The sequence below is a fragment of the Salvelinus fontinalis genome, chromosome 1 (genome assembly GCF_029448725.1).
Source record: "Salvelinus fontinalis isolate EN_2023a chromosome 1, ASM2944872v1, whole genome shotgun sequence".
Classification (NCBI taxonomy): domain Eukaryota; kingdom Metazoa; phylum Chordata; class Actinopteri; order Salmoniformes; family Salmonidae; genus Salvelinus; species Salvelinus fontinalis.
This window is the reverse complement of record NC_074665.1, coordinates 77,769,657-77,796,064: the sequence shown is the minus strand read 5'-3', so window position 1 is coordinate 77,796,064 and position 26,408 is coordinate 77,769,657. Positions and strand designations below refer to the sequence as shown.

General features: G+C 43.6%; 1 protein-coding gene across 3 annotated transcripts in view; it reads right to left on the bottom strand.

Moving 5' to 3' along the window:
• Positions 1–8,659: 8,659 nt before the first annotated feature.
• LOC129825597 (ras-related C3 botulinum toxin substrate 3) overlaps positions 8,660–26,408 on the bottom strand; it is a 33,757-nt gene continuing 16,008 nt past the window's right edge. Inside the window, exons 6-8 of one of the 3 annotated variants that reach the window (XR_008755075.1) lie at positions 18,672–18,808; positions 18,220–18,363; positions 14,087–14,171 (exon numbers count right to left, since the gene is read on the bottom strand). Coding sequence is in view for 2 of the 3 variants with exons in the window: in XM_055886924.1 (XP_055742899.1) it covers positions 14,101–14,171 (71 nt within the window). In the remaining variant the exon portion in view is untranslated. Of the gene's footprint in view, positions 11,828–14,077; positions 14,172–18,219; positions 18,364–18,545; positions 18,809–26,408 lie in introns of those variants that run through there. The other 2 variants (XM_055886924.1, XM_055887929.1) reach the window with 2 other exon arrangements.

The following is a 26,408-nucleotide window of genomic DNA, read 5'->3' as shown; positions in this document are numbered from 1 at the left end:
CCAATAATAACAATAATATGCATATTGTACGAGCAAGAATTGAGTACTAGGCAGTTTAATCTGTAGAGACAATTATGCTAATTTGAAACAGCACCCCCTATAGTTGCAAGAAGTTAAACTGCCTCGTACTCAATTCTTGCTCGTACAATATGCATATTATTATTACTATTGGATAGAAAACACTCTCTAGTTTCTAAAACCGTTTGAATTATATCTGTGAGTAAAACAGAACTCAAGTTGCAGCTAACTTCCTGTCAGGAAGTGAGAAATCTGAAATCGATGCTCTGTTCCAGGGTCAGTTTATTAAATTGCATGTTATCTATGAGTCGACATGCACTGCATACGATTTCCCCTAGATGTCAGTAAGCAGTGAGAATTGGAATGGTGTTGCTAGGCAGATCTGCCTCTTTTCAATGTTCGCCATGGCGCAAAGGAGGACCTCAGGATGGCATTCTGAAAAGCTTGCGTTATAGGCCTTAGATATATCCGGCTCTGATTTTATTCTATATAGGTGTTAAAGACATCATAATGTAGTTATTTTAAACCGAGTTATATCAGTTTATATCAGTATATTGCGATTTTCGGATATTTCTTTGTGCTGCGTTATGAAGAGTTGGGCACGTCTGGGCCACATAGCTAATGTTTGCTGCTAATTCCTAAGTTGAAGACGGCAATCTACAACCGAGCAACGATGATTCTGGACAAAGGACCACTTGCACAAGATTCTGATGGAAGCTCATCAAAAAGTAAGAACTATTTATGATGTTAATTCGTTGTTCTGTTGAAAAATGTAAAACTATTATTCCACCATTAATTTCGGTGCGGTCTCGCTTTAGCGCACGCTGTATGTCGTAGTAACGTTAATTTAAAAAATCTAACACAGCGGTTGCATTAAGAACTAATGTATCTTTCATTTGCTGTCCAACCTGTATTTTTTAGTCAAGTTTATGATTAGTTATTGATTAGATTAGGTGCCTCTCCCAAGATTTCTCCCGACATTTTGTTGGCAGCTTGGCTACTATTCTCATTGTATAACCACGATTTGTGCTGCTAAATATGCACGTTTTCGAACAAACTCTATATGTATTGTGTAACATGATGTTACAGGACTGTCATCTGAAGAAGGTTGAGAAGGTTAGTGAAAAAATCTATATCTTTTGCTGGTTTATTCGCTATCGCTAACGTGCATGAATCAATGCTGCTGTGTGGTTGGCTATTGTAGTAAGCTAATATAATGCTATATTGTGTTTTCGCTGTAAAACACTTAAAGAATCTGAAACATTGGCTGGATTCACAAGATCTTTGTCTTTCATTTGCTGTACGCGGTGTATTTTTCATAAATGTTTTATGATAAGTATTTAGGTAATTCACGTTGCTCTCTGTAGTTATTCTAGTTGCATTGGTGAGAGTTGTGATGGTGGCTGCAATGTAAAACTATGATTTATACCTGAAATATGCACATTTTTCGAACAAAACATATGCTATACAATAAATATGTTATCAGACTGTCATCTGATGAAGTTGTTTCTATTTATTTATATCTTTAGTTGGTCGAATTTGTGATAGCTACCTATGCAGGAAAAAAATGGTGGAAAAAAAAGTTGTCTTTTGCTATGGTGGTTAGCTAATAGAAATACATATTGTGTCTTCCCTGTAAAACATTTTAAAAATCAGAAATGATGGCTGGATTCACAAGATGTGTATCTTTCATTTGGTGTCTTGGACTTATGATTTCATTAACATTTTATTATACGATATCCCTGTGGCTTTAGGCTAGGCTATGCTAGTCAGCTTTTTTGATGGGGGGGATCCCGGATCCGGGTTTGTGACTCGTTAGAGGTTAATCCAGGTCCTGCAGTGCCTAGATCCACTCCCACTCCCCAGGTGCTCTCATTTGTTGACTTCTGTAACCGTAAAAGCCTGTCTGAATCCTGGCTTAGGAAAACCACCAAAAAACCTGAAATCTCCATCGCTAACTATAACATTTTCCGCCAAGATAGAACTGCCAAAGGGAGCGGTGTTGCAATCAACTGCAAAGATAGCCTGCAGAGTTCTGTATTACTATCCAAGTCTGTACCCAAACAATTCGAGCTTCAACTTCTAAAAATTCACCTTTCCAGAAACAAGTCTCTCACAGTTCCACAATAAATGTTTGTTTTGTTCGATAATGTCCATCCTTTATGTCCAAATACCCCCTTTGTGTTGGCGTGTTTAGCCCAGTAATCAAAGTTCATGAGGCGCGATCACTAGGTGCACACGAAAAGTCTAAAAGTTCCGTTGCAGTCCGTAGAAACATGTCAAACGATGTATGGAATCAATCTATAGGATGTTTTTAACATTAATCTTCAATAATGTTTTAACCGGAGAATTCCTTTGTCTTCAGAAATGCAAGTTAACTTCTCTGCGCTACGGATCCCTTTTACGGGATATTACAAAAAATATTACAAACAATATTTATAATCATGCAATCACAAGTGAAATATACCAAAACACAGCTTAGCTTGTTGTTAATCCACCTATCGTGTCAGATTTTGAAAATATATTTTACAGCGAAAGAAATCCAAGCTTTTGTGAGTGTAGCAAGTGACTGACTGAACAAACCCTCACTATCAATATGTGCAATTTGGCAGTACGTCCAGACCCTTGTTTTGAGAACAAAAGATATCTCTGTTTCAAGGTCTCAGCTTAGAGAGAAGAAGCCGCGTGAGCTATTGGTCTGTCACATGCATGACCCAGTACTGGTCAGTCACATGAAGGAAGCAAACGTTAGTGATGAATTAATAATGAATAAATAAGCTAAATCATGCAAATATAACTTGTCTGCAACGGGACTGCCCCGATAGAGCTCCTGATCCACATGTGTACATGGTGCATTGAGTTGGTTGGAACCTCTCCAGCATGCTGATAATAAACAATAATTCATACAAGATTGACTTTGAGTGTCCCATGTGTAAGAATTTCCACAACAATTTGGTGTCAACGAACAGGACGATTAATTCTGCCTGCGGAGCTTTCCAGTGGGGGTCTGCGAGGAAAACCGGTGGCGCATTTTATGAAGTGTGAGGGAAATTCCCATTTGACCAAAAGACAATGAGACCCGCCCAGACCCTGACTGTGACTTGCCCAGGATGAGACACGTCATCCGCAAACAATTAAGGGACAACATTTAAATGAATTTAAATTAATCTGTATAAAAATATAAATAAATGGTAAAAAATCTAATTAAGACGAGCAATGTATGAGAAGTCTATTCACTAGTCTAAGAAAAGACTAGAGTGAGGGCGTAACGGTAATCAAATCAAATAACATTTTATTGGTCACATACACATGGTTAGCAGATGTTAATACGAGTGTAGCGAAATCCTTGTGCTTCTAGTTCAGACCATGCAGTAATGTCTAACAAGTAATCTAACAAGTTCACAACAACTACCTTATACACATAAGTGTAAAGGAGTGAATAAGAATATGTACATATAAATATATGGATAAGTGATGGCCGAATGGTATTGTCAAGATGCAGTAGATGGTATAGAGTACAGTATATACATATACGAGTAATGTAGGGTATGTAAACATTACATAAAGTGGCATTGTAGTGGGCGCAGCTCTGTTGCGACCTTCAGTGTGTGTGACGTTTGGTGTGGCGTTATCTTATGTTTTTAATTTGTACACTTAGTGTCGTTATTTTATGTTTTTAATTTGTACACTTAGTTTACAAACATTCTGCCAACCATGGATTTCCAGTGGTGGGGTGTTGGACTGATCTTGTTGATCGTGTACATACCCGCTACGAACGGACTAAATAATGAAAACGCTGCTGGCAGCGGAATCCAATACAGCAGGGAGTTTTTACTACAATGCAACTCAAATACGAACGCGATGGATATCCCAATTGCCCATCTAATACCTGATTGTCTGCGAGTGGATTACAAACCCAAATGCAAACGTGGAAAACGCAGGGGAATCAGACAACGACTTAAAAAAATTAAGAACAAACTTCCCTTACCCACCACCTTGCTGATTAATGCCCAGTCACTGAGGGGGAAAGCGGATGAGTTGTCAGCGAATCTGCGCTTCCAACACGAATATCGGGAGGCCTGTTTGCTGGCATTTACTGAGACTTGGCTGGATGACAAAGTCCCGGACAGAGAAGTGGAGCCGGCCGGCTTCACCCTGGTCAGAGCGGACCGCGATCTGACAGTCACAGGGAAACTTCACGGCGGGGGCGTCTGCCTGCTTGTCAGGGACCAGTGGTGTAAATCGATCCTGGTAAGAGAGCGACTCTGTACCCCCGACATTGAACTGCTTTCTGTGTCACTGCGACCTTACTATCTGCCCCGTGAGTTCCCCCAATTGTTTGTTACCGTTGTGTACATTCAACCAAAAGCTAATATAACAAAGACATCAGAGATTATTTATAATCTGTCACAGAAACTGGAATCCATCTCCCCCGACGCACCCAAATTTATTTTAGGGGATTTTAACAACTGTACCTTGCGCACATACCATCAGTATGTGAAATGTCACACTAGGAAAAATAGGACTCTTGATTTGTGCTATGGGACAATACCAAAGGCGTTCTCTGCCACCACCAGACCTCCTCTGGGGACATCAGACCACAATGTGGTCTACCTCAGGCCAACTTACTGTCGTCTCCTGGAGAGGGAGAAACCCACAGTTAAATCTGTCCAGATCTGGAATGACAACAGTATCACTTGTCTCCAGGGGTGTTTGACTGTACAATGTGGGAGGTATTTGAGGACAGCAGCTCTGATCTGGATGAACTCACAGAGGTTATTTCAGACTATGTAAACTTCTGTGTTGAGTCAGTTGTGCCTACTAAGACCTGTAAAATCTTCCCTAACAACAAGCCTTGGGTATCAAAACATCTAAAATCACTACTTGATAGGAAGAAAGCAGTTTATGCTGGGGGTGATAGACAGGTTTTAAGAGATGTACAACGTGAGATAAAAAGACAGATACTGGTGGACAAGGAGGCATACAAGCAAAGGGTGGAGAGGACCCTCTCCTCAGGAAACGCAGGGGTGGCCTGGCAAGGGATTAACATGGTCTATAGACATTTAGAAGGTGCCAAATCCCATGTCAGGGTTCTGTTTGTTGACTTTTCTTCTGCCTTCAACACAATCCAGCCCTACATTCTGGCACAGAGACTCATTCGGGACTTTTCCTTAGATGGGGGGCTGGTTTTGTAGCTGTTGGACTTCCTGAGCCAACGCTCACAGTGAGTCAAAATAGGTCCCCATGTCTCGGATATACGCAATACCAACACAGGCTCTCCTCAGGGATGTGTTTTGTCCCCACTTCTGTACATCTTGTACACTAATAGTTGTACTAGTTCCCACACTGACAGACACCTCGTTAAGTTCGCTGATGACACTGCCTTGATCAGCCTGTTGCATGATGACGAGGAACATCATGGCCCGGTCCTAGATGACTTTGTAGAGTGGTGTGAGGAATCACACTTGGTCCTCAATACTAACAAGACCAAAGAGATGTGCATAGACTTCAGGAAGCGTACAACACCTACCTCTGCAACATCTATCAGAGGCCAGAATATAGAAATTGTAGAGGAATATAAATATCTGGGTGTCTTTTTGGACAGTAAGCTTCAGTGGAGTAAATGTACAGACCAGATCTACAAAAAGAGCCAACAGAGACTGTACTTTCTAAAAAAGTTGGGTTCTTTTAATATAGACTGTACTATATTGACTCTGTTTTACAAATCCTTTATTGAGAGTATTTTTACTTTTTGTAATGTTTGTTGGTTTGGCAATGCCACTGTCAGTCAGAGAAACATGCTGAGAAGGATTATTACCACAGCAAGTAAGGTACTTGGAGTCAAACAGACAGGCCTGGATGAGATCTTTAAGGTCAGGGCCCTCCGTAAGGCTCACAAAATCATTTTAGACCCAAGTCACCCCCTGTACCTGGACTTTGAATTACTCCCCTCTGGGCGCAGGTATAGGGCACCCCTCAGCATGAAAAATAGAATGAGACAATCATTTGTGCCAGGTGTGATATCCCTCTTAAATAGCTCCGGCAAATGTTCCCATTGACCCCGTAAGGCAGCAGGCTAGTCTATTTTTTTTGGGGGGGGGGGGATTTTTAAATGTTTTAAATGTTTTATTTCTTATTTCTTATTTCTTACTATTATTTTTTTTTATTGGTGCGTGACTGTTATTGAAAGTTGTATTGTCAATCTTGTTTTGTATTTAACACCACTTTAAAATGTGTACATGACACTGCAACAAAATTTCCCCATGGGGACAATAAATTAAGTAAGTAAGTAAGTAAGTATTGTTTAAAGTGACTAGTGATACATTTATTACATCCAATTTTTAATTAAGTGGCTAAAAATTTGAGTCAGTATGTTGGCAGCAGCCACTCAATGTTAGTGATGGTTGTTTAACAGCCTGATGGCCATGAGATAGAAGCTGTTTTTCAGTCTCTCGGTTCCAGCTTTGATGCACCTGTACTGACCTCGCCTTCTGGATGATAGCGGGGTGAACAGGCAGTGGCTCGGGTGGTTGTTGTCCTTGATCTTTTTGGCCTTCCTGTGACATCGGGTGGTGTAGGTGTCCTGGAGGGCAGGTAGTTTGCCCCCGGTGATGCGTTGTGCAGACCTCACTACCCTCCGGAGAGCCTTACAGTTGTGGGCGGAGCAGTTGCCGTACCAGGCGGTGATACAGCCCAACAGGATGCTCTCGATTGTGCATCTGTAAAAGTTTGTGGGTTTTAGGTGACAAGCCAAATTTCTTCAGCCTCCTGAGGTTTGAAGAGGCGCTATTGCGCCTTCTTCACCACACTGTGTGTGTGGACCATTTCAGTTTGTCCGTAATGTATATGCCAAGGAACTTAACTTTCCACCTTCTCCACTACTGTCCCGTCGATGTGGATAGGGGGGGGTGCTAGCTCTGTTGTTTCCTGAAGTCCAAGATCATCTCCTTTGTTTTGTTGACATTGAGTGTGAGGTTATTTTCTTGACACCACATGGAAAGCCCTGCTGACAGCTGTCTGTAAGCATTTATAAGAAATGTCTACATGGCCTGCAGCCACTGCAAAATAACACAGTGTTTTTGAACACGGGGTGTTATTTAAATGTATAGGAAGTAGTGGCACGAGAACAGTTGAAGATACATATGGTGCATAGCAAGTAACAACAAGATAATCGTTGAAGATCCACATGGGGTAATGAGGAGATTACAGAGTGTGTTTGGGAATAGTACTAAGTGAATGTGGATTTGAAAGTTGTGCGATTGTGAGATATGACATATTAAGCTGATTGAAATTTGGTTAATAAATGGATTGAAATTAGAACAATTAAGATTGAAATTTGGATAGAAATGTGGATTTAAACTACTGATTGAAAATTGGATAATAAGAGATTGAAATGTAGCTATAAATCACGGAGTGAATGAGAGCTGTCAGGGGACTAGCTCATTTGCGAAAGAGGTGAATGAATACCCCAACCAGTTCTGTGTGAGCTGAGTTTTTAAATCTATAACGCTATTTACGGTTCTGTCCACCACCGCCTGTCGGATCTACAGGTAGAGGATAACATGACTCAGAGATCTCATTCAAGGATAACATGTTTCTGAGAATAACATGTCTAATTAGTAATGAGGATAACATGTCTCATTAGAGGATAACATTATTACACGTCTCATTAGTAATGAGGATAACATGTCTCTGAGGGTAACATGACTTTAGATTACATGAGGATAACATGACTCATCAGTGGAGTTTGATGGTATAACGTTATTATGTATGTGGATATATGAAAAGAGAAAGTACTATTCCCGGATATGCTGTTAAATAGAACACTAGAGTGAATATTCAAACCCCTGTATGAACAGAACACTGTTGTAGAGGAATTTGTGATGTAACACAAATGTATAATAGTTACTAGAGATAAAGTAACATAATATTGAGTATAATGGGTTACTAGAGATCTGATGAAGTAACAATAGAAAAAATAATAATATACAACTTGCAAAATGGAAACTGCATCTGTTTCCCTGTCTGTGCTGTCTCAGGTGGCAGACATATTATGGACCGTGATCACCATCTATAGGGGACTGTCAGACAGTGCCAACCCAGTTAATACATATTGATCCCTTCAAAGTATTACATGCTAATCTTAAAATAATAGATATTTAATAAGTGGAAGCAGTAAGTGAATATCCAACAGAAATTTTAAATACATATATAGAGTAACATTGTTAGGGTAGACTAAAATTAAATCAGTGCCTTCCAGTATGGAAAAAGTTATCATGGTTGTGTTGTTTTGTTTTAAACCTTGCAATTGGGGGAAAAGCAGAACATTGTTTGAGAGTGATCCGGGTGTATTAGCAGTAGTGATTGAGGTCTTCCTATTTGGGAAGAAGGAAGTCCGAGTTGAAGGAAACAGATATGGAGACCAGTGAAAGTAACAACGTGAATGGTAATTGGCTTTCAGTTAGCATTCTAACAATGCAATGTCTTAGTAATTTGAAGAAGTAAATGTTTCAATATAAGGTCACATGACAAACAGAGGGATTGAGCATCAAAGCCTGGTAAACTGCTCTCATGATTAAGTCATCTGTTGTTAAATAAGCTTGCTGTGGAACAATAAATACATTTGGGACAGAGGTCTGAATAATTGAATAAGACATGTTTTTTACAATTTATTTCTCAATTCTATACTATGGGTAGCAACAGTGATTTAAGTAAGAAGGTAATGTCATCTAAAACAATAATCTGTTTCCATTACACGGAACTGTATCCATAATGTAGATCCAAGTAAATATTTTTAGTACCGAATATTGAGCTGATTTATTTAACTAGGCAAATCAGTTTAGTACACATTCTTATTTACAATGATGGCCTACCAAAAGGCCTCCTGCGGGGACTGGGTTAAAAAAAAAATATATATATATATATATATATATATATATATGACAAAACACACATTACGACAAGAGGGACAACACTACATCAAGACAGACCTAAGACAACATAGCAAGGCAGCAACACATGACAACACAGCATGGTAGCAACACAACATGACAACGTGGTAGCAACACAACATGGTAGCAGCACAAAACATGGTACAAACATTATTGGGCACAGACAACAGCAGAAAGGGCAAGAAGGTAGAGACAACAATACATCACGCAAAGCAGCCACAACTCAGTAAGAGTGTCCATGATTAAGTGTTTGAATGAAGAGATTGAGATAAAACTGTCCAGTTTGAGTGTTTGTTGTAGCTCGTTCCAGTCGCTAGCTGCAGCAAACTGAAAAGACGAGCGACCCAGGGATGTGTGTGCTTTCGGGACCTTTAACAAAATGTAACTGTCAGAACAGGTGTTGTATGTGGAGGATGAGGGCTGCAGTAGATATCTCAGATAGGGGGAGGGAGGCCTAAGAGGGTTTTATAAATAAGCATTAACCAGTGGGTCTTGCGACGGGTATACAGAGATGACCAGTTTACAGAGGAGTATAGAGTGCAGTGATGTGTCCTATAAGGAGCATTGGTGGCAAATCTGATGGCCGAACGGTAAAGAACATCTAGCCGCTCGAGAGCACCCTTACCTGCCGATCTATAAATGATGTCTCCGTAATCTTCCATGGGTAGGATGGTCATCTGAAATCAGGGTTAGTTTGGCAGCTGGGGTGAAAGAGGAGCGATTACGATAGAGGAAACCAAGTCTTGATTTAACTTTAGCCTGCAGCTTTGATATGTGCTGAGAGAAGGACAGTGTAACGTCTAGCCATACTCCCAAGTACTTGTGTGAGGTGAATACCTCAAGCGCTAAACCCTCAGAGGTAGTAATCACACTTGTGGGGAGAGGGGCATTCGTCTTACCAAACCACATGACCTTTGTTTTGGAGGTGTTCAGAACAAGGTTAAGGGTAGAGAAAGCTTGTTGGACACTAAGAAAACTTTGTTGTAGAGAATTTAACACAAAATACGGGGAGACTTTATACACTGCACTCTTTGAGAGAGGTTGTTAGCAAACCAGGTCAAAGACCCCTCAGAGACACCAATACTCCTTAGCCGGCCCACCAGAATGGAATGGTCTACCGTATCAAAAGCTGTGGCCAAGTCAATAAAAATAGCAGCACAACATTGCTTAGAATCAAGGGCAATGGTGAGGACCTTTAAGGTTGTTGCTTCAATATATCCACATAATTTTCCTACCTCATGATGCCATCCATTTTGTGAAGTGCACCAGTCCCTCCTGCAGCAAAGCACCCCCTAAACATGATGCTGCCACCCACGTGCTTCACGGTTGAGATGGTGTTCTTCGGCTTGCAAGCCTCTCCCTTTTTCCTCCAATCATAACGATGGTCATTATGGCCAAAAAGTTCTATTTTTGTTTCATCAGACCAGAGGACATTTCTCCAAAAAGTACGATGTTTGTCCCCATGTGCAGTTGCAAACCGTAGTCTGGCTTTTTTTATGGCGGTTTTGGAGCAGTGACTTCTTCCTTGCTGAGCGGCCTTTCAGGTTATGATGATATATGACTCGTTTTACTGTGGATATAGATACTTTTGTACCCGTTTCCTCCAGCATCTTCACAAGGTCCTTTGCTGTTGTTCTGGGATTGATTTGTACATTTTGCACAAAGTACGTTCAACTCTGGGAGACAGAACGTGTCTCCCTCCTGAGCGGTATGACGGCTGCGTGGTCCCATGGTGTTTATACTTGCGTACTATTGTTTGTACAGATGAACGTGGTACCTTCAGGCGTTTGGAAATTGCTCCCAAGGATGAGCCAGACTTGTGGAGGTCTACAATTTTTTTTCTGAGGTCTTGGCTGATTTCTTTTGATTTTCCCCATGATGTCAAGCAAAGAGGCACTGAGTTTGAAGGTATGCCTTGAAATTCATCCACAGGTACACCTCCAATTGACTCAAATTATGTCAATTGGGCTATCAGAAGCCATGACATCATTTTCTGGAATTTTCCAAGCTGTTTAAAGTCACAGTCAACTTAATGTGTGTAAACTTCTGACCCACTGGAATTGTGATACAGTGTGATAAGTGAAATAATCTGTCTGTAAAAAATTGTTGGATAAAATACTTGTGTCATGCACAAAGTAGATGTCCTAACCAACTTGCCAAAACTATAGTTTGTTAACAAAAAAATGTGTGGAGTGGTTGAAAAATGAGTTTTAATGACTCCAACCTAAGTGTATGTACATTTCCGATTTCAACTGTACAGAATGTCAAAGGGTTACTGAGAGAGGTTCACTGAGAATAATCATTTTAGATCACCTACTGAACAGAATGTATGGCTAATTAATTTGTATGGATTTTCTTGGACATGTCCCTACTTTGGGAAGATATCTTGGCAATTTCCCCAGAGCAGATACAGTCCAGTATTTTCAGCTCAGAAACAGCTTTCTTCACATCCTCTAAGGAGATGCGTGGGTTAACAGTGATGCTGGGTAAGGCCTTGTATTCAGGAAGGACACAGAGACTACAAAGACAGATCAGGAAACAGGGAAAAAGAGGATGGTTGAGAAAAGACAAACATTTCACTTTCAGCATTGACACCTGCTGCTGTGGACAGAGACAGTGATGTCACCTGGAGGAAGTGGATGTGATCATCTGTGTGTGAGAGCTTCTCCAGCTCAGCATCTCTCCTCCTCAGCTTAGCCACCTCCTGCTCCAGTTGCTTCAGGAGTCCTTCAGCCCGACTCACTTCAGCCTTCTCCTGGGCTCTGATCAGCTCCTTCAACTCAGCTACTTCTCTCAATGGAGTGGATCAGCTCAGTAAATATCCGCTCACTGTCCTCCATTGCTTCCTGTGCAGAGCACTGTTAGGACAGAGAGAGGAGGGGTTCCATTTCAACCAGCCCATTAACTCAGCTCTCACCACGACCCCAAACAGCCTGTTCCCTACAGTACGGCACAGTGGGATTGGAACGTGGCCCAGAAACGGGCTCCTCACTGACTCCTCACAGCTTTAATGCACTTTACTAGGAGTAGTACAGTGCATTCGGAAAGTATACAGAACCCGTGACTTTTTCCACATTTTGTTACGTTACAGCCTTATTCTATAATGGATCAAATTCAAATTTTCCCTCAATTTAATCACAGTACCCTTTAATGACAAAACAAAAACAGGTTTTTGAAATGTTTGCAAATGTATTAAAAATAAAAAACAGAAATACCTTATTTACATAAGTATTCAGACCTTTTGCTATGAGTCTCAAAATTGAGCTCAGGTGCATCCTGTTTCCATTGATCATCCTTGAGATTTTTCTACAACTTGGAGTCCACCTACGGTAAATTAAATTGATTGGACATGATTTGGAAAAGCACACACCTGTTGATATATGGTCCCATGGTTGACAGTGCATGTCAGAGCAAAAACCAAGCCATGAGGTCAAAGGAATTGTCTGTAGAGCTCCTGTTGTAGAATGTCAGTACTGAGAGAGACTTGGTAATACCTTCAAACAATCATCTTTATTTAATATCGATTAATTATTGCAATAATGAAACCCTCAGCCCAACAATCTACCCTTTACAGACCATGCTATTCCTTATATATCTCATACCAAGATTGCTCAGTCATAGCTGGTTCAACACCCCCCCATATAGATTGGAGGCACCATAAGCCACTTTGGGTTCATCCTCTGGTCACCTGCCTCTGGTGCTGTCCCCCAGAAGCCAGGAAGATTAGGAATAGTGAAGCCTTTGTTATGTTCCTCTGGGCTCTCTCTCTCGGTGACACCCACCACATCTTATCTATGGAATGACAGCTGTAGGTTTTTACCTAGCCATCGCTTAATCAGTTGCCAGCCCTAGCTTCAGAAAACTCCTCTCAGTTAACTCAGAATGAAGGAAAGAAATGTCTTACTACAGTATTAGTTAAGTAAATAATTGCTAAATATCCAACAAATCAAGTAAATATATAATTTTTCTATCACACTCCGAGACAGGCTTGTGTTGAGGCATAGTACCCCAAAAAATACAGCATTGAAGGTGCCCAAGAACACAGTGGCCTCCATTATTCTTAAAGGGAAGAAGTTTGGAACCACCAAGACTCTTCCTAGAGCTGGCCAAACTGAGAAATCAGGGGAGAAGGACCTTGGTCAGGGAGGTGACCAAGAACCAGATGGTCACTCTGACAGAGCTCCAGAGTTCCTCTGTGGAGATGGGAGAACCTATAGTAGGACAACCATTTCTGCAGCACTCCACCAATCAGGCCTTTATGATAGAGTGGCCAGACGGAAGCCAATGATCAGTAAAATGAGTATGACAGCCCGCTTGGAGTTTGTAAAAAGGCACCTAAAGACTCTCAGGCCATGAGAAACAAGATTCTCTGGTCTGATGAAACTAAGATAGATAGAACTCTTTGGCCTGAATGCCAAGCGTCACGTCTGGAGGAAACCTGGTACCATCCCTACGGTGAAGCATGGTGGTGGGCAGCATCATGCTGTGGGGATGTTTTTCAACGACAGGGACACTAGTCAGAATCGAGGGAGAGATGAACGGAGCCAAGTACAGAGAGATCCTTGAGGAAAACCTGCTCCAGAGCTCGACCTTACACCTTCCAACAGGACAACAACACTAAGCACACAGCCAAGACAAAGCAAGAGTAGCTTCGGGACAAGTCTGAATGTCCTTGAGTGGCCCAGGCAGAGCCCGGACTTGAACCCGATTTAACATCTCTGGAGAGACCTGAAAATAGCTGTGCAGTGATGCTCCCCATCCAAACTGATAGAGCTTGAGAGGATCTTCAGAGACGAATGGGAGAAACTCCCCAATACAGGTGTGCCAAGCTTGTAGCGTCATACCCAAGAATACTCGAGGCTGTTATCGCTGCCAAAGGAGCTTCAACAAAGTACTGAGTAAAAGGCAAAAAAAAATTGTTGTTGCTTTGTCATTATGGGGTATTGTATGTGTGTAGATTGATGAGAAAAAACAACAATTGAATACATTTTAGAATAACTTAACAAAATGTGGAAAAAGTCAAGGGGTCAATTTTCTCAATTGACTGTAAATCCTTTTACTGAGGATTATCTGTTAAGTGAATACATGTAATGGTCAACAACACTCACCTTGAGAGATTTCACAGGCCGTCTCACCTCCTGAATCTCAATCTCTCTCCTCTGGATTCTATGTTTGAATTTCTGCTGTCTCCCTCAGCTGCTTCTGTAGAGAAACACACAATAATCTGGGTTCCAATCTAGTCACCTTTCTGCAAAATTTGCCGTTTTGAATCCAAAATAGGTGACCTATGTGATTTATGTAGATCCGATGAGAAATGTTTGGGCGGGGGGGAGGCATTGGATCAATACTGGCTTTATGCGAACGAGTGATGCGCGTTTGGAGCAATACTTGCTGTTTCCAAGGCTCAGCCAATTGTTCACATAACAACAGAATGCAGCACGCGACTGAAGAGAGAAGAGACAACCAATTTGCTAGTTACCACATCAGCGCGTGCTCTGGAAAGACAGCGGGAGAATGGAAAGGCAGTTTGCCAGTTAACTTACAGCAGCACGTCCCCTAAACGATAACGAAGAGGTAGGTGAGAAACCTGACTGTGGAGACGGGGGCGAGAAGGTGATGAAGCGTACTTCATGAACTGTAACCGAAAAAAACAACTGGCATTTGGAAAGTGTGAGGTGAGGGGGAAAGTGTGGTGGAACAAGTATTGTTAGCATTGTTAAGTATCTTGCTAGCTGGATCGAATTATCTGTTAGCTAGCCAGAGAAATGTTGAGCAACATTAGCCAACTTAACTGATCAAATAATTGAGTTTATGGTGTGAAAATTATCTAGCTAATAATGTCAGACAGCTACTGTAACGTTAGTTAGCTAGCTAACGTTACAACATCAGATGAGCGAACATTAGTAACCAAACCAATTCGGGAATAGTATTCACTGTTAACGTCATACGACTCCTTGCCGTTCCTCAAGTTATAACGCGTTAGTTGCTTACTAGACTCTGGCAATCTGTGTGAAATGTTAACTAGCTAACGTTACTATCTGTTAATTAATGTTTTCCATCTACAGTATGTGGTTAATTTTCAGAATGAAAGAATTAGGTGAAAATGAGGCGTTGCTTGTTTAACAAGTGTAGCTGGAGCTGGGCCTGGCTTAAGCTGGATGCCACTGTAGAGGTGACCCTCTTTCTCACCTTTTCAATACGGTGGACAAAAAGGGGTATGTCAGGTGTACTCTCTGCCTGAAAGAGATCAATTATGCCAACAAAGGGTATCATGCTCTGCTGGCACATTGTAGAACAGAGGTCTACAGGCAGAAAGTGTACAATGTAATAATGTGCAGTGTAGCCCAAAGATATTGCTTTTCTTGTGTCGGACTTGACAGTAACACTTGTGAGTGAGGATTATAAAACATTTTACTCAGTGAACGTTTTTGCACACATGTAGCCTTGTGCACTTGATTGATGTTTGCTATAGTGGCCACTATAATAGAGCAAACATATGTGCAATATTTATGTGTGTGTGTGGTCACAAGCATTCTATTATAAAGGCTCTTGTAACGGATGTGAAATGGCTAGCTAGTTAGCGGGTAAGCGCTAGTAGCGTTTCAATCAGTTACGTCACTTGCTCTGAAACCTATTAGTAGTGTTGCCCCTTGCTCTGCAAGGGCCGTGGCCTTTGTGGAGCGATGGATAACGATGCTTCGTGGGCGACCGTTGTTGATGTGTGCAAAGGGTCCCTGGTTCGCGCCCGTGTCGGGGCGAGGGGACGGTTTAAAGTTATACTGTTACACTCTCATGGCTAACTGCAATATAAGTGTATTGTTTTTTCTTAAGACTTGTGTCATTTGCAGTAAAGTCTAAGCAACAAATAACATTGAATTGCTTTCTTTACCTGAGTTAGGTTCACATTAACCACTTATTTTACACACAGAGACTGATCATGTAGATCATATTCTTTGTTGTTTAATTAGTTAACCTGTCTAGGATCAGCGTGGCGCTAGCGGCACCCCCCCCCCCCCCCCACTGAAAAACCAGTGCCGCGAAATTCAAAAAAAATATATTTTTAAAATATTTAACTTTCACACATTAAAGTCCAATACAGCTAATGAAAGACACAGATCTTGTGAATCCAGTCAACATTTCCGATTTTTAAAATGTTTTACAGGGAAGACACAATATGTAAAGATGTACATCTATTACCTAAAAACACATTAGCATATTCCACCATCTTTTATTTGTCCACCAACACCAGTAGCCATCACCAATTCGGCTAAACTAAGATATTTATAGCCCCTAACCAACAAAAAAACTCATTAGATGACAGTCTGATAACATATTTATGGTATGGGATAGGTTTTGTTAGAAAAAAGTGCATATTTCAGGTAGATGGCATAGTTTACAATTGCACCCACCATCACAAATGGACTAGAATAATTACAATGAGCAACGTGTTTACCTAACTACTAATCATCAAACATTTCGAAAAAATACACAGCATACACGAATCGAAAGACACAGATCCTGTGAATACAGACAATATTTCAGATTTTCTAAGTGTCTTACAGCGAAAACACAATAAATCGTTATATTAGCTTAGCACATAGCTTTTAGCAGCCCAGCATTGATTCTAGCCAAAGTGAGCGATAAAAGTCAACATCGCCAAAAGATATTAATTTTTTCACTAACCTTCTCAGAATTCTTCCGATGACACTCCTGTAACATCATATTACACATTCCATATAGAGTTTGATCGCAAATGTTTATATTTAGCCACCAAAATCATGGTTAGACAATGTGAAATGTAGACAAGCTGGTAAAGAAAATGTCCTTGCGCCACTTAGACAGTGATCTACTCTTATACATAAATACTCATAAACGTGACTAAAAAATATAGGGTGGACAGGGATTGATAGACAATTTAATTCTTAATACAATTGCGTTATTACATTTTTTAATTTATCCTTACTTTTCAATACAGTTTGCGCCTAGCGAAGCTACGTCATAAAACATGGCGTTCTAAGCCACTAAAATGTTTCGACAGAAACACGATTTATCATAATAAAAATGTCCTACCTTGAGCTGTTCTTCCATCAGTATCTTGGGCAAAGGATCCTTTCTTGGGAGAAATCGTCTTTTGGTGGAAAGCTGTCCTCTTGCCATGTGGAAATGTCAACTGCGTTCGGGATGAACTGAAAAGCGTGCCCAACTTTTCACATCGTTGCAAAAATAAATGTCCCAAAATCGCACTAAACGGATATAAATTGCTATAAAACGCTTTAAATTAACTACCTTATGATGTTTTTAACTCCTATAACGAGTGAAAAGATGACCGGAGAAATATAACAGGCTAAACTAACGCTTGGAACAGGTGCGCGCCGGGGTCCTCTAGGCTCATGACGCAGCTCCCAAAGAATGACTAGCTTCAGGGTTTTTTGATTTGTAGGGCCTGTGAACGCGCAATCGACACCGTTGGAATCGTCATCACGTAAAGGCATCCAGGGGAAGACGTAAGAAGTGTCCGTATAGTCATAGCAACGACAGTGCCCTTTTAAATGACTTCAGAAGAGTGGCCAACATTTCTCAAATCTGACTCCATGTCAGGGAAATTGCTGTAGAATGGGCTCTGTTCCACTTAGAGACAAAATTTCAACTCCTATAGAAACTATAGACTGTTTTCTATCCAATAATAATAATAATATGCATATTGTACGATCAAGGATTTTGTGGGAAGCCGTTTAAAAAATTAGCCACATTAGCATAAATAGTCTAAACAGCGCCCCCATCCTTAAAACCTGCATTTCCCCCTAGCATGGATTTTTTTGCACGTTTCAGTGCAAAAAAACAAAACAAGTGTCACCTTTTTGGGCCCTCACCAGTTTGCACCAATGATGACAATGTTAATAATAATATGATGATGATGATTAAGACAACAACAACAATATTGATAATAATATGAATAATAATAATACAGGCTACTTATATACTGCATTTCAAGGATCCAATGTCACTTAACAATTCTAGAGAAGAAACACAAACAAATATGTCAACAAAACAGCATGAAACAAAGAGTAGGAGGTAGGACTCGTGGAAGGGAAAGAGTGTATGAGTATTGTGCATGTGTGTGTGTGTGTGAGTGGGAGAAAGAGTGTGGGTGTTTGAGAAGTGAGAAGGGGGGGGGGGGGGGGTGTAGAGGTAGGTCTTTAGGCAGGACTGAAATATGGTGGCCAGACACACAGAAAGAGGCCAGACATACCAGACAGGACTTGACAGCTTTGAGTTCCTCCCAGTACAGGAGTCACAGGCCACATCTCCAGGTCCAGCATAATAGTGAGCAGGAGGAGCAGCTTGGAGTCCTGTCTTCTTCAGATTCTCCACCAATTCAGCCAGCAGAGGGTTTCTGTTCAGAACAGGCCTTGAGATGAATGTCTGTCTGCACCGGGGACAGCTGTAGACACCCTTATGATCATCCTGATCAAAGCAGTCTTTAATACATCCCATACAGTAGCTGTGTCCACAGGGAATACCCAAAGGATCCTTCAGTACATCCAGACAGATGGGACCACTGATGGAATCCTTTGATTTTGCCATGTTGGATCTGACACTACCAGACTGAGCAACTGAGTATAAAGAGATACTTTCTGTTTCTCTAGTAGTGTCTGTGCTCATAAGTGGGAATATTTCCTGGTTAAGTAGGGGTACTCATACCTTTACAAGGTGTGGTGTTGGACAGAGGCAAGGAAGAGACCGCTGAGATTGTGATTGGTCAACCAGAGGAGGCTGTGAATGGGGAAGACAGGAGTATTTGGACTGGAGTCCTGCCTCCATTCTTCAGAATCAGAAATCTGTAAGTATGCAAATTAACCACACTTGATCTTTACACATTTGTATCATGACAGAATGCATTTAAAACAATCCCATTGGTCTGGGAACAGGAGCCGTGGTTTCTTGCTAAAAAATTAAAACCCACACACATCACAAAGAATGATTAAATTAATTAAACACACTTGTACACTTCAAAACACTTGACACTAAAACTTGTTGCATATACATTTGTATTTATTATACAAAATGTAAATATTTCACAACACTGACATGTGAAGTCACAAAAGAAAAATCATTAAACCATTATACAAGTCAACTCATTGCCAGTGCATTAAAAAAAGCTTTCTTAATAACAATGGGTTTGAATCACGAGCGCATATCTGTGCAGTAGTATTTAGTATATTTTCAGAATTCTGATCTACAGCATTGAGGAATAGGATGAAGTTATGACTGAGGAATGGTTAGCTGCTCCTAGATCTGTGTCTGAGGAAAAATGTATACCCAGAGGCAGTATTGACAACTTGGACAGGACCAGACACTCATTATTCAACTAGACAGTTGTTATGCCAAACAACATTTTTATGACAAATAATAATGGTGCCTGAGGGGATAGCTGCCGTTTTACGGGCTCCTAACCAAATTGGGCTATTTTGTGTTTTTTTTCGCATTGTTTTTAACGTATTTTGTACATAATGTTGCTGCTACCGTCTCTTATGACCAAAAACAGCTTATGGATATCAGAACAGCGATTACTTACCTCGAACTGGCTGAAGATTTTTTTTTTAATAAGTCTGACGCGAAAGATATACTGTTGCTCCCAGACCAGGCCCAAATCCCTGTCATTCGCATGAAGAAAAGACGGAGATACAGGGGACGCAGATCCGGGTGCCTTGTGAGAATTCGTCGGCGAGTGGGTATCCCGCCTCCACCATCCGTTAAATTGGCCAATGTGCAATCACTGGAGAATAAACTGGATGAGCTCCGTTATTGACTATCCTACCAACGGGACATTAAACACTGTAATATCTTATGTTTCACAGAGTCGTGGCTGAACAACGATACGGATAATATAGTTGGCTGAGTTTCCCGTGCATCGGTAGGACAGAACAGCCACGTCCGGTAAGACAAGGGGTGGTGGTGTGTGCCTATTTGTCAATAACAGCTTGTGCGCAATGTCTAATAATAAAGGAAGTCTCAAAGTATTGCTCGCCTGAGGTAGAGTACCTCATGATAAACTGCAGACCAAATTATCTACCAAGAGAGTTCTCATCTATATTTTTCGTAGCCGTCTATTTACCACCACAAATCGATGCTGGCACTAAGACCGCACTCAACGAGCTGTAAAATGCCATAAGCAAACAAAAAAATGCTCATCCACAAGCGCCGCTCCTAGTGGCCGGGGACGTTAATGCAGGCAAACTTAAATTCGTTTTACCTTATTTCTACCAGAATGTCACAAGTGCAACCAGAGAAGACCATCTTTACTCCACACACAGGGACGAGTACAAAGCTCTCCCTCGGCCTCCATTTGGCAAATCTGACCATAATTCTATCCTCCTGATTGCTGCTTACAAGCAAAAACTAAAGCAGGAAGTACCAGTGACTCACTCAATACGGAAGCGGTCAGATGACATGGATGATCAAGCAGACTCTTTTCTCTGTATACATCAATGATGTTGCTCTTGCTGCTGGTGATTCTCTGATCCACCTCTACGCAGACGACACCATTCTGTATACTTCTGGCCCTTCTTTGGACAGTGTTAACAAACCTCCAGACGAGCTTCAATGCCATACAACACTCCTTCCGTGGCCTCCAACTGCTCTTAAATGCAAGTAAAACTAAATGCATGCTCTTCAACCGATCGCTGCCCGCACCCGCCCATCCGTCTAGCATCACCACTCTGGACGGTTCTGACTTAGAATATGTGGACAACTACAAATACCTAGGTGTCTGGTTAGACTGAAAACTCTCCTTCCAGACTCACATTAAGCTTCTCCAATCCAAAATGAAATCTATAATCAGCTTCCTATTTCCCAACAAAGCATCCTTCACTCATGCTGCCAAACATACTCTCGTAAAACTGACCATCCTACCGATCCTTGACTTTGGCGATGTCATTTACAAAATAGTGTACAACACTCTAACCAGCAAACTGGATGTAGTCTACCACAAGGCCATCCGTTTTGTCATCAAAGCCCCATATACTACCCACCACTGCGACCTGCATGCTCTCGTTGCCTGGCCCTCGCTTCATATTCATCTACCCACTGGCTCCAGGTCATCTACAAGTCTTTGTTATGTAAAGCCCCGCCGTATCTCAGGTCACTGGTCACCATAGCAGCACCCACCCGTAGCACACGCTCCAGCAGGTATATTTCACAGGTCATCCCCAAAGCCAACTCCACCTTTGGCCGCCTTTCCTTACAGTTCTCTGCTGCCAATGACTGGATTCGAATTGCAAAAATCACTGAAGCTGGAGAATGACATCTCCCTCACTAGCTTTAAGCATCAGCTGTCAGAGCAGCTTACCGATCCTTGCACCTGTGCACAGCCCATCTGTAAATAGCCCACCCAACTACCTCATCCCCATATTGTTATTTTTGCTCCTTTGCACCCCAGTATCTCTACTCGCACATTCATCTTCTGCACATATATCACTCCAGTGTTTAATTGCTAAATTGTAATTATTTCGCCACTACGGCCTATATATTGCCTTACCTCCCTAATCTTACTACATTTGCACACACTGTACACAGATTTTTCTATTGTGTTATTGACTGTATGTTTGTTTATCCCATGTGTAACTCTGTTGTTGTTTGTGTCGCACCGCTTTGCTTTATCTTGACCAGGTCGCAGTTGTAAATGAGAACTTGTTCTCAACTGGCCTACCTGGTTAAATAAAGGTAAAATAAAAGGACAGGACTGGTTTTGCTAGCACAGACTGGAATACGTTCCAGGATTCATCCAATGGCATTGAGGAATATACCACCTCAAATCACCGGCTTTATCAAGAAGTGCATTGACGATGTCGTCCCCACAGTGACCGTACGTATATATTCCAACCAGAAGCCATGGATTACAGGCAACATCCGCACCGAACTAAAGGCTAGAGCTGCCGATTTCAAGGAGCGGGACACTAAAAAAATCCTACTATGCCCTCAGACAAACCATCAAACAGGCAAAGTGTCAATACAGGACTAAGATTAAATCTCACCTGGACAAAAGGAACACCTATGTGAGAATGCTGTTCATTGACTACAGCTCAGCGTTCAACACCATAGTGCCCACACAGCTCATCACTAAGCTAAGGACCCTGGGACTAAACACCTCCCTCTGCATCTGGATGTCCCGACGGGCCACCTCCAGGTAGTAAGGGTAGGAAACATCACATCTACCACACAGATCCTCAACACAGGGGCCCCCCAGGGGTGCGTGCTTAGTCTCCTCCTGTACTCCTTGTTCACCCACAACTGCGTGGTCAAGCACGACTCCAACACCATCATTAAGTTTGTTGACGACACAACGGTGGTAGGCCTGATCACCGACAACAATGAGACAGCCTCTAGGGAGGAGGTCAGAGACCTGGCAGTGTGGTGCCAGGACAAGAACAACTTCTCCCAAAACGTAAGCAAGACAAAGGAGTTGATCGTGGACTACAGGAAAAGGAGGGCCAAACACACCCCCATTCACATCGACAGGTCTGTAGTGGAGCAGGTCGAGAGTTTCAAGTTCCTTGGTGTCCACATCAGCAACAAACTATCATGGTCCACTCCAAACACACCAAGACAGTTGTGAAGAGGGCACGACAACACCTTTTCCCTCTCAGGAGACTGAAAAGACTTGGCATGGGTCCCCAGATCTTTCAAAAGTTCTACAGCTGCACCATCAAAAGCATCCTGACCAATTGCATCACCTTCTGGTATGGCAACTGCTCGGCATTCAAGCATAAAACACTACAGAGGGTAGTGCGTATGGCCCAGTACATCACTGGGGCCAAGCTTCCTGCCATCCAGGACCTATATACTGGGCAGTATCAGAGGAAAGCACCCCAAAAATTGTCAAAGACTCCAGTCACCCAAGTCATAGACTGTTCTCTCTGCTACCGCATGGCAAGCGGTACCGGAGCACCAAGTCTAAGTCCAAAAGGCTCCTTAACTTCTCTGGGATATGTGGGACGCTAACGTCCCACTTGGCCAAAAGCCAGTAAAAATGCAGGGCGCCAAATTCAAATAAATTACTATAAAAATTACATTTTCATGAAATCACACATGAAAGATACCAAATTAAAGCTACACTTGTTGTGAATCCAGCCAACATGTCAGAATTCAAATAGGCTTTACAACGAAAGCAAACGATGCTATTATCTGAGGATAGCAACAGAGTAAACAAAGAGGGAGAAGCATATTTCAACCCTGCAGGCACGACACAAATATAAAAAATATAATTCATGCCTTACCTTTGACGAGCTTCTGTTGTTGGCACTCCAATATGTCTCAAACATCACAAATGGTCCTTTTGTTCTATTAATTCCATCGATATACAGTAATCCCTCGTTTATCGCGGGGGTTACGTTCCGAAAATGACCCGCGATAAGTGAAATCCGCGAAATAGAAAACTTTTTTTTTTTTTACAATTAGCAACTATTACATGTATACAAATACAGTGACTCACGTGTAGGCCGTTTCACTGCTCTTCAGACTGGGCCGCTGCATCCTGACTGCGCTCTGCAGTGTTCTCTTCTTCTGAAGCCCGCGGTGCAGGTGTGTTTGTTCGGGAGAAGAACATAGTGATAGGCAGCTGTTGTCGCTCTTTTTTCTTCTTTGCAAAAAGATCCTTGTACACCGACATGCCACCATCGATTACGTTGGAGAACTGTAATGAACGGCTCATCAAAGGGTCCCATTCCTCAGCTACTCGCTTAAGTTCAGTGGCCATTCGCACCATGGTTGCTAAGCGACCAAGCGTTAGTCCTTCCTCCTCATCTCTCGTGTCCTCTTCTCCCTCTTCTCTTTCATCGTCGCTTTGTGGCTTTGTCATTTCTGCCAGCTCTGCATCGGTCAGCGGCTGTGCGTCTCCATCAATCAGGGCGTTTATGTCATCCGGACTCAGAGCACAATGCACCAAAAAAAAAAAAAAAAATGCATTATGAAAATCCGCGAAATAGCGAATCCGCGATAAGTGAACCGCGAAGTGGCGAGGGATCACTGTATATCCAAAATGTCCATTTATTTGGCGCGTATGATCCAGAAAAACACCGGTTCCAACTTGTGAAACGTGACTACAAAATATCTCAAAAGTTACCTGTAAACTTTGCCAAAACATTTCAAACTACTTTTATAATACAACTTTAGGTAATTTTTAACGTAAATAATCGATAAAATTGAAGACGGGATGATCTGTGATCAATACAGGATTAAAACAAACTGTAGCTAGCTTTCTGGTCACGCGTGTAAAGGCAGTCAATGTTGTTCTCCCCCTTTAACGAGGAGGAGCATGGATAGGACCAAGATGCGGATTGAGGGAAATAAGCCATCTTTTAATGAACAAACAGCAAACAAGACACTACAAACTACAAAACAACAAACGTGACTAACCTTCAACTGTCCTGTGAGGACACAGGAACAAACACCCACAAAACACCAGTGAAACCCTGGCTGCCTTTGTATGACTCTCAATTAGAGACAAACAATACACACCTGTCTCTAATTGAGAATCATACCAGGCCGAACACAAAACCCCACATAGAAATACAAACATAGACAAACCCACCCAACTCACGCCCTGACCAACTAAAATGAATACAAAACAAAGGAAAACAGGTCAGGAACGTGACAGAACCCCCCCCTTAAGGTGCGAACTCCGGGCGCACCAGCACAAAGTCTAGGGGAGGGTCTGGGTGGGCGTCTGTCCACGGTGGCGGCTCTGGCGGTGGACGAGGTCCCCACCCCACCATAATCAATCCCCGCTTCTTTATCCCCCTCCCAATGACCACCCTCCCACTAACCCCACCTAAATGAAGGGGCAGCACCGGGATAAGGGGCAGCACCGGGATAAGGGGCAGCACCGGGACAAGGGGCAGCACCGGGACAAGGGGCAGCACCGGGACAAGGGGCAGCACCGGGACAAGGGGCAGCACCGGGACAAGGGGCAGCACCGGGACAAGGGGCAGCACCGGGATAAGGGGCGGCAGGTCCTGGCTGAGGGACTCCAGGTCCTGGCTGAGGGACTCCGGCAGGTCCTGGCTGAGGGACTCCGGCAGGTCCTGGCTGAGGGACTCCGGCAGGTCCTGGCTGAGGGACTCCGGCAGGTCCTGGCTGAGGGACTCCGGCAGGTCCTGGCTGAGGGACTCCGGCAGGTCCTGGCTGAGGGACTCCGGCAGGTCCTGGCTGAGGGACTCCGGCAGGTCCTGGCTGAGGGACTCCGGCAGGTCCTGGCTGAGGGACTCCGGCAGGTCCTGGCTGAGGGACTCCGGCAGGTCCTGGCTGAGGGACTCCGGCAGGTCCTGGCTGAGGGACTCCGGCAGGTCCTGGCTGAGGGACTCCGGCAGGTCCTGGCTGAGGGACTCCGGCAGGTCCTGGCTGAGGGACTCCGGCAGGTCCGGGCTGAGGGACTCCGGCAGGTCCGGGCTGAGGGACTCCGGCAGGTCCGGGCTGAGGGACTCCGGCAGGTCCGGGCTGAGGGACTCCGGCAGGTCCGGGCTGAGGGACTCCGGCAGGTCCGGGCTGAGGGACTCCGGCAGGTCCGGGCTGAGGGACTCCGGCAGGTCCGGGCTGAGGGACTCCGGCAGGTCCGGGCTGAGGGACTCCGGCAGGTCCGGGCTGAGGGACTCCGGCAGGTCCGGGCTGAGTGGCAGCTCCGGACTGTAGGGCAGCTCCGGACTGTAGGGCAGCTCCGGACTGTAGGGCAGCTCCGGACTGTAGGGCAGCTCCGGACTGTAGGGCAGCTCCTGACTGGCGGGCAGCTCCTGACTGGCGGGCAGCTCCTGACTGGCGGGCGTCTCTGGCAGCTCCTGACTGGCGGGCGTCTCTGGCAGCTCCTGACTGGCGGGCGTCTCTGGCAGCTCCTGACTGGCGGGCGTCTCTGGCAGCTCCTGACTGGCGGGCGTCTCTGGCAGCTCCTGACTGGCGGGCGTCTCTGGCAGCTCCTGACTGGCGGGCGTCTCTGGCAGCTCCTGACTGGCGGGCGTCTCTGGCAGCTCCTGACTGGCGGGCGTCTCTGGCAGCTCCTGACTGGCGGGCGTCTCTGGCAGCTCCTGACTGACGGACGGCTCTAGCGGCTCCTGACTGACGGACGGCTCTACTGGCTCGGGACAGACGGGCGGCTCTAATGGCTCGTGGCAGACGGCTGACTCAGATGGCGCTGGGCAGACAGATGGCTCAGACGGCGCTGGGCAGACAGATGGCTCAGACGGCGCTGGGCAGACAGATGGCTCAGACGGCGCTGGGCAGACAGATGGCTCAGACGGCGCTGGGCAGACAGATGGCTCAGACGGCGCTGGGCAGACAGATGGCTCAGACGGCGCTGGGCAGACGGGCCGTTCAGGCACCGCTGGGCAGACGGCAGACTCTGGCCGGCTGAGACGCACTATAGGCCTGGTGCGTGGTACCGGAACTGGAGGT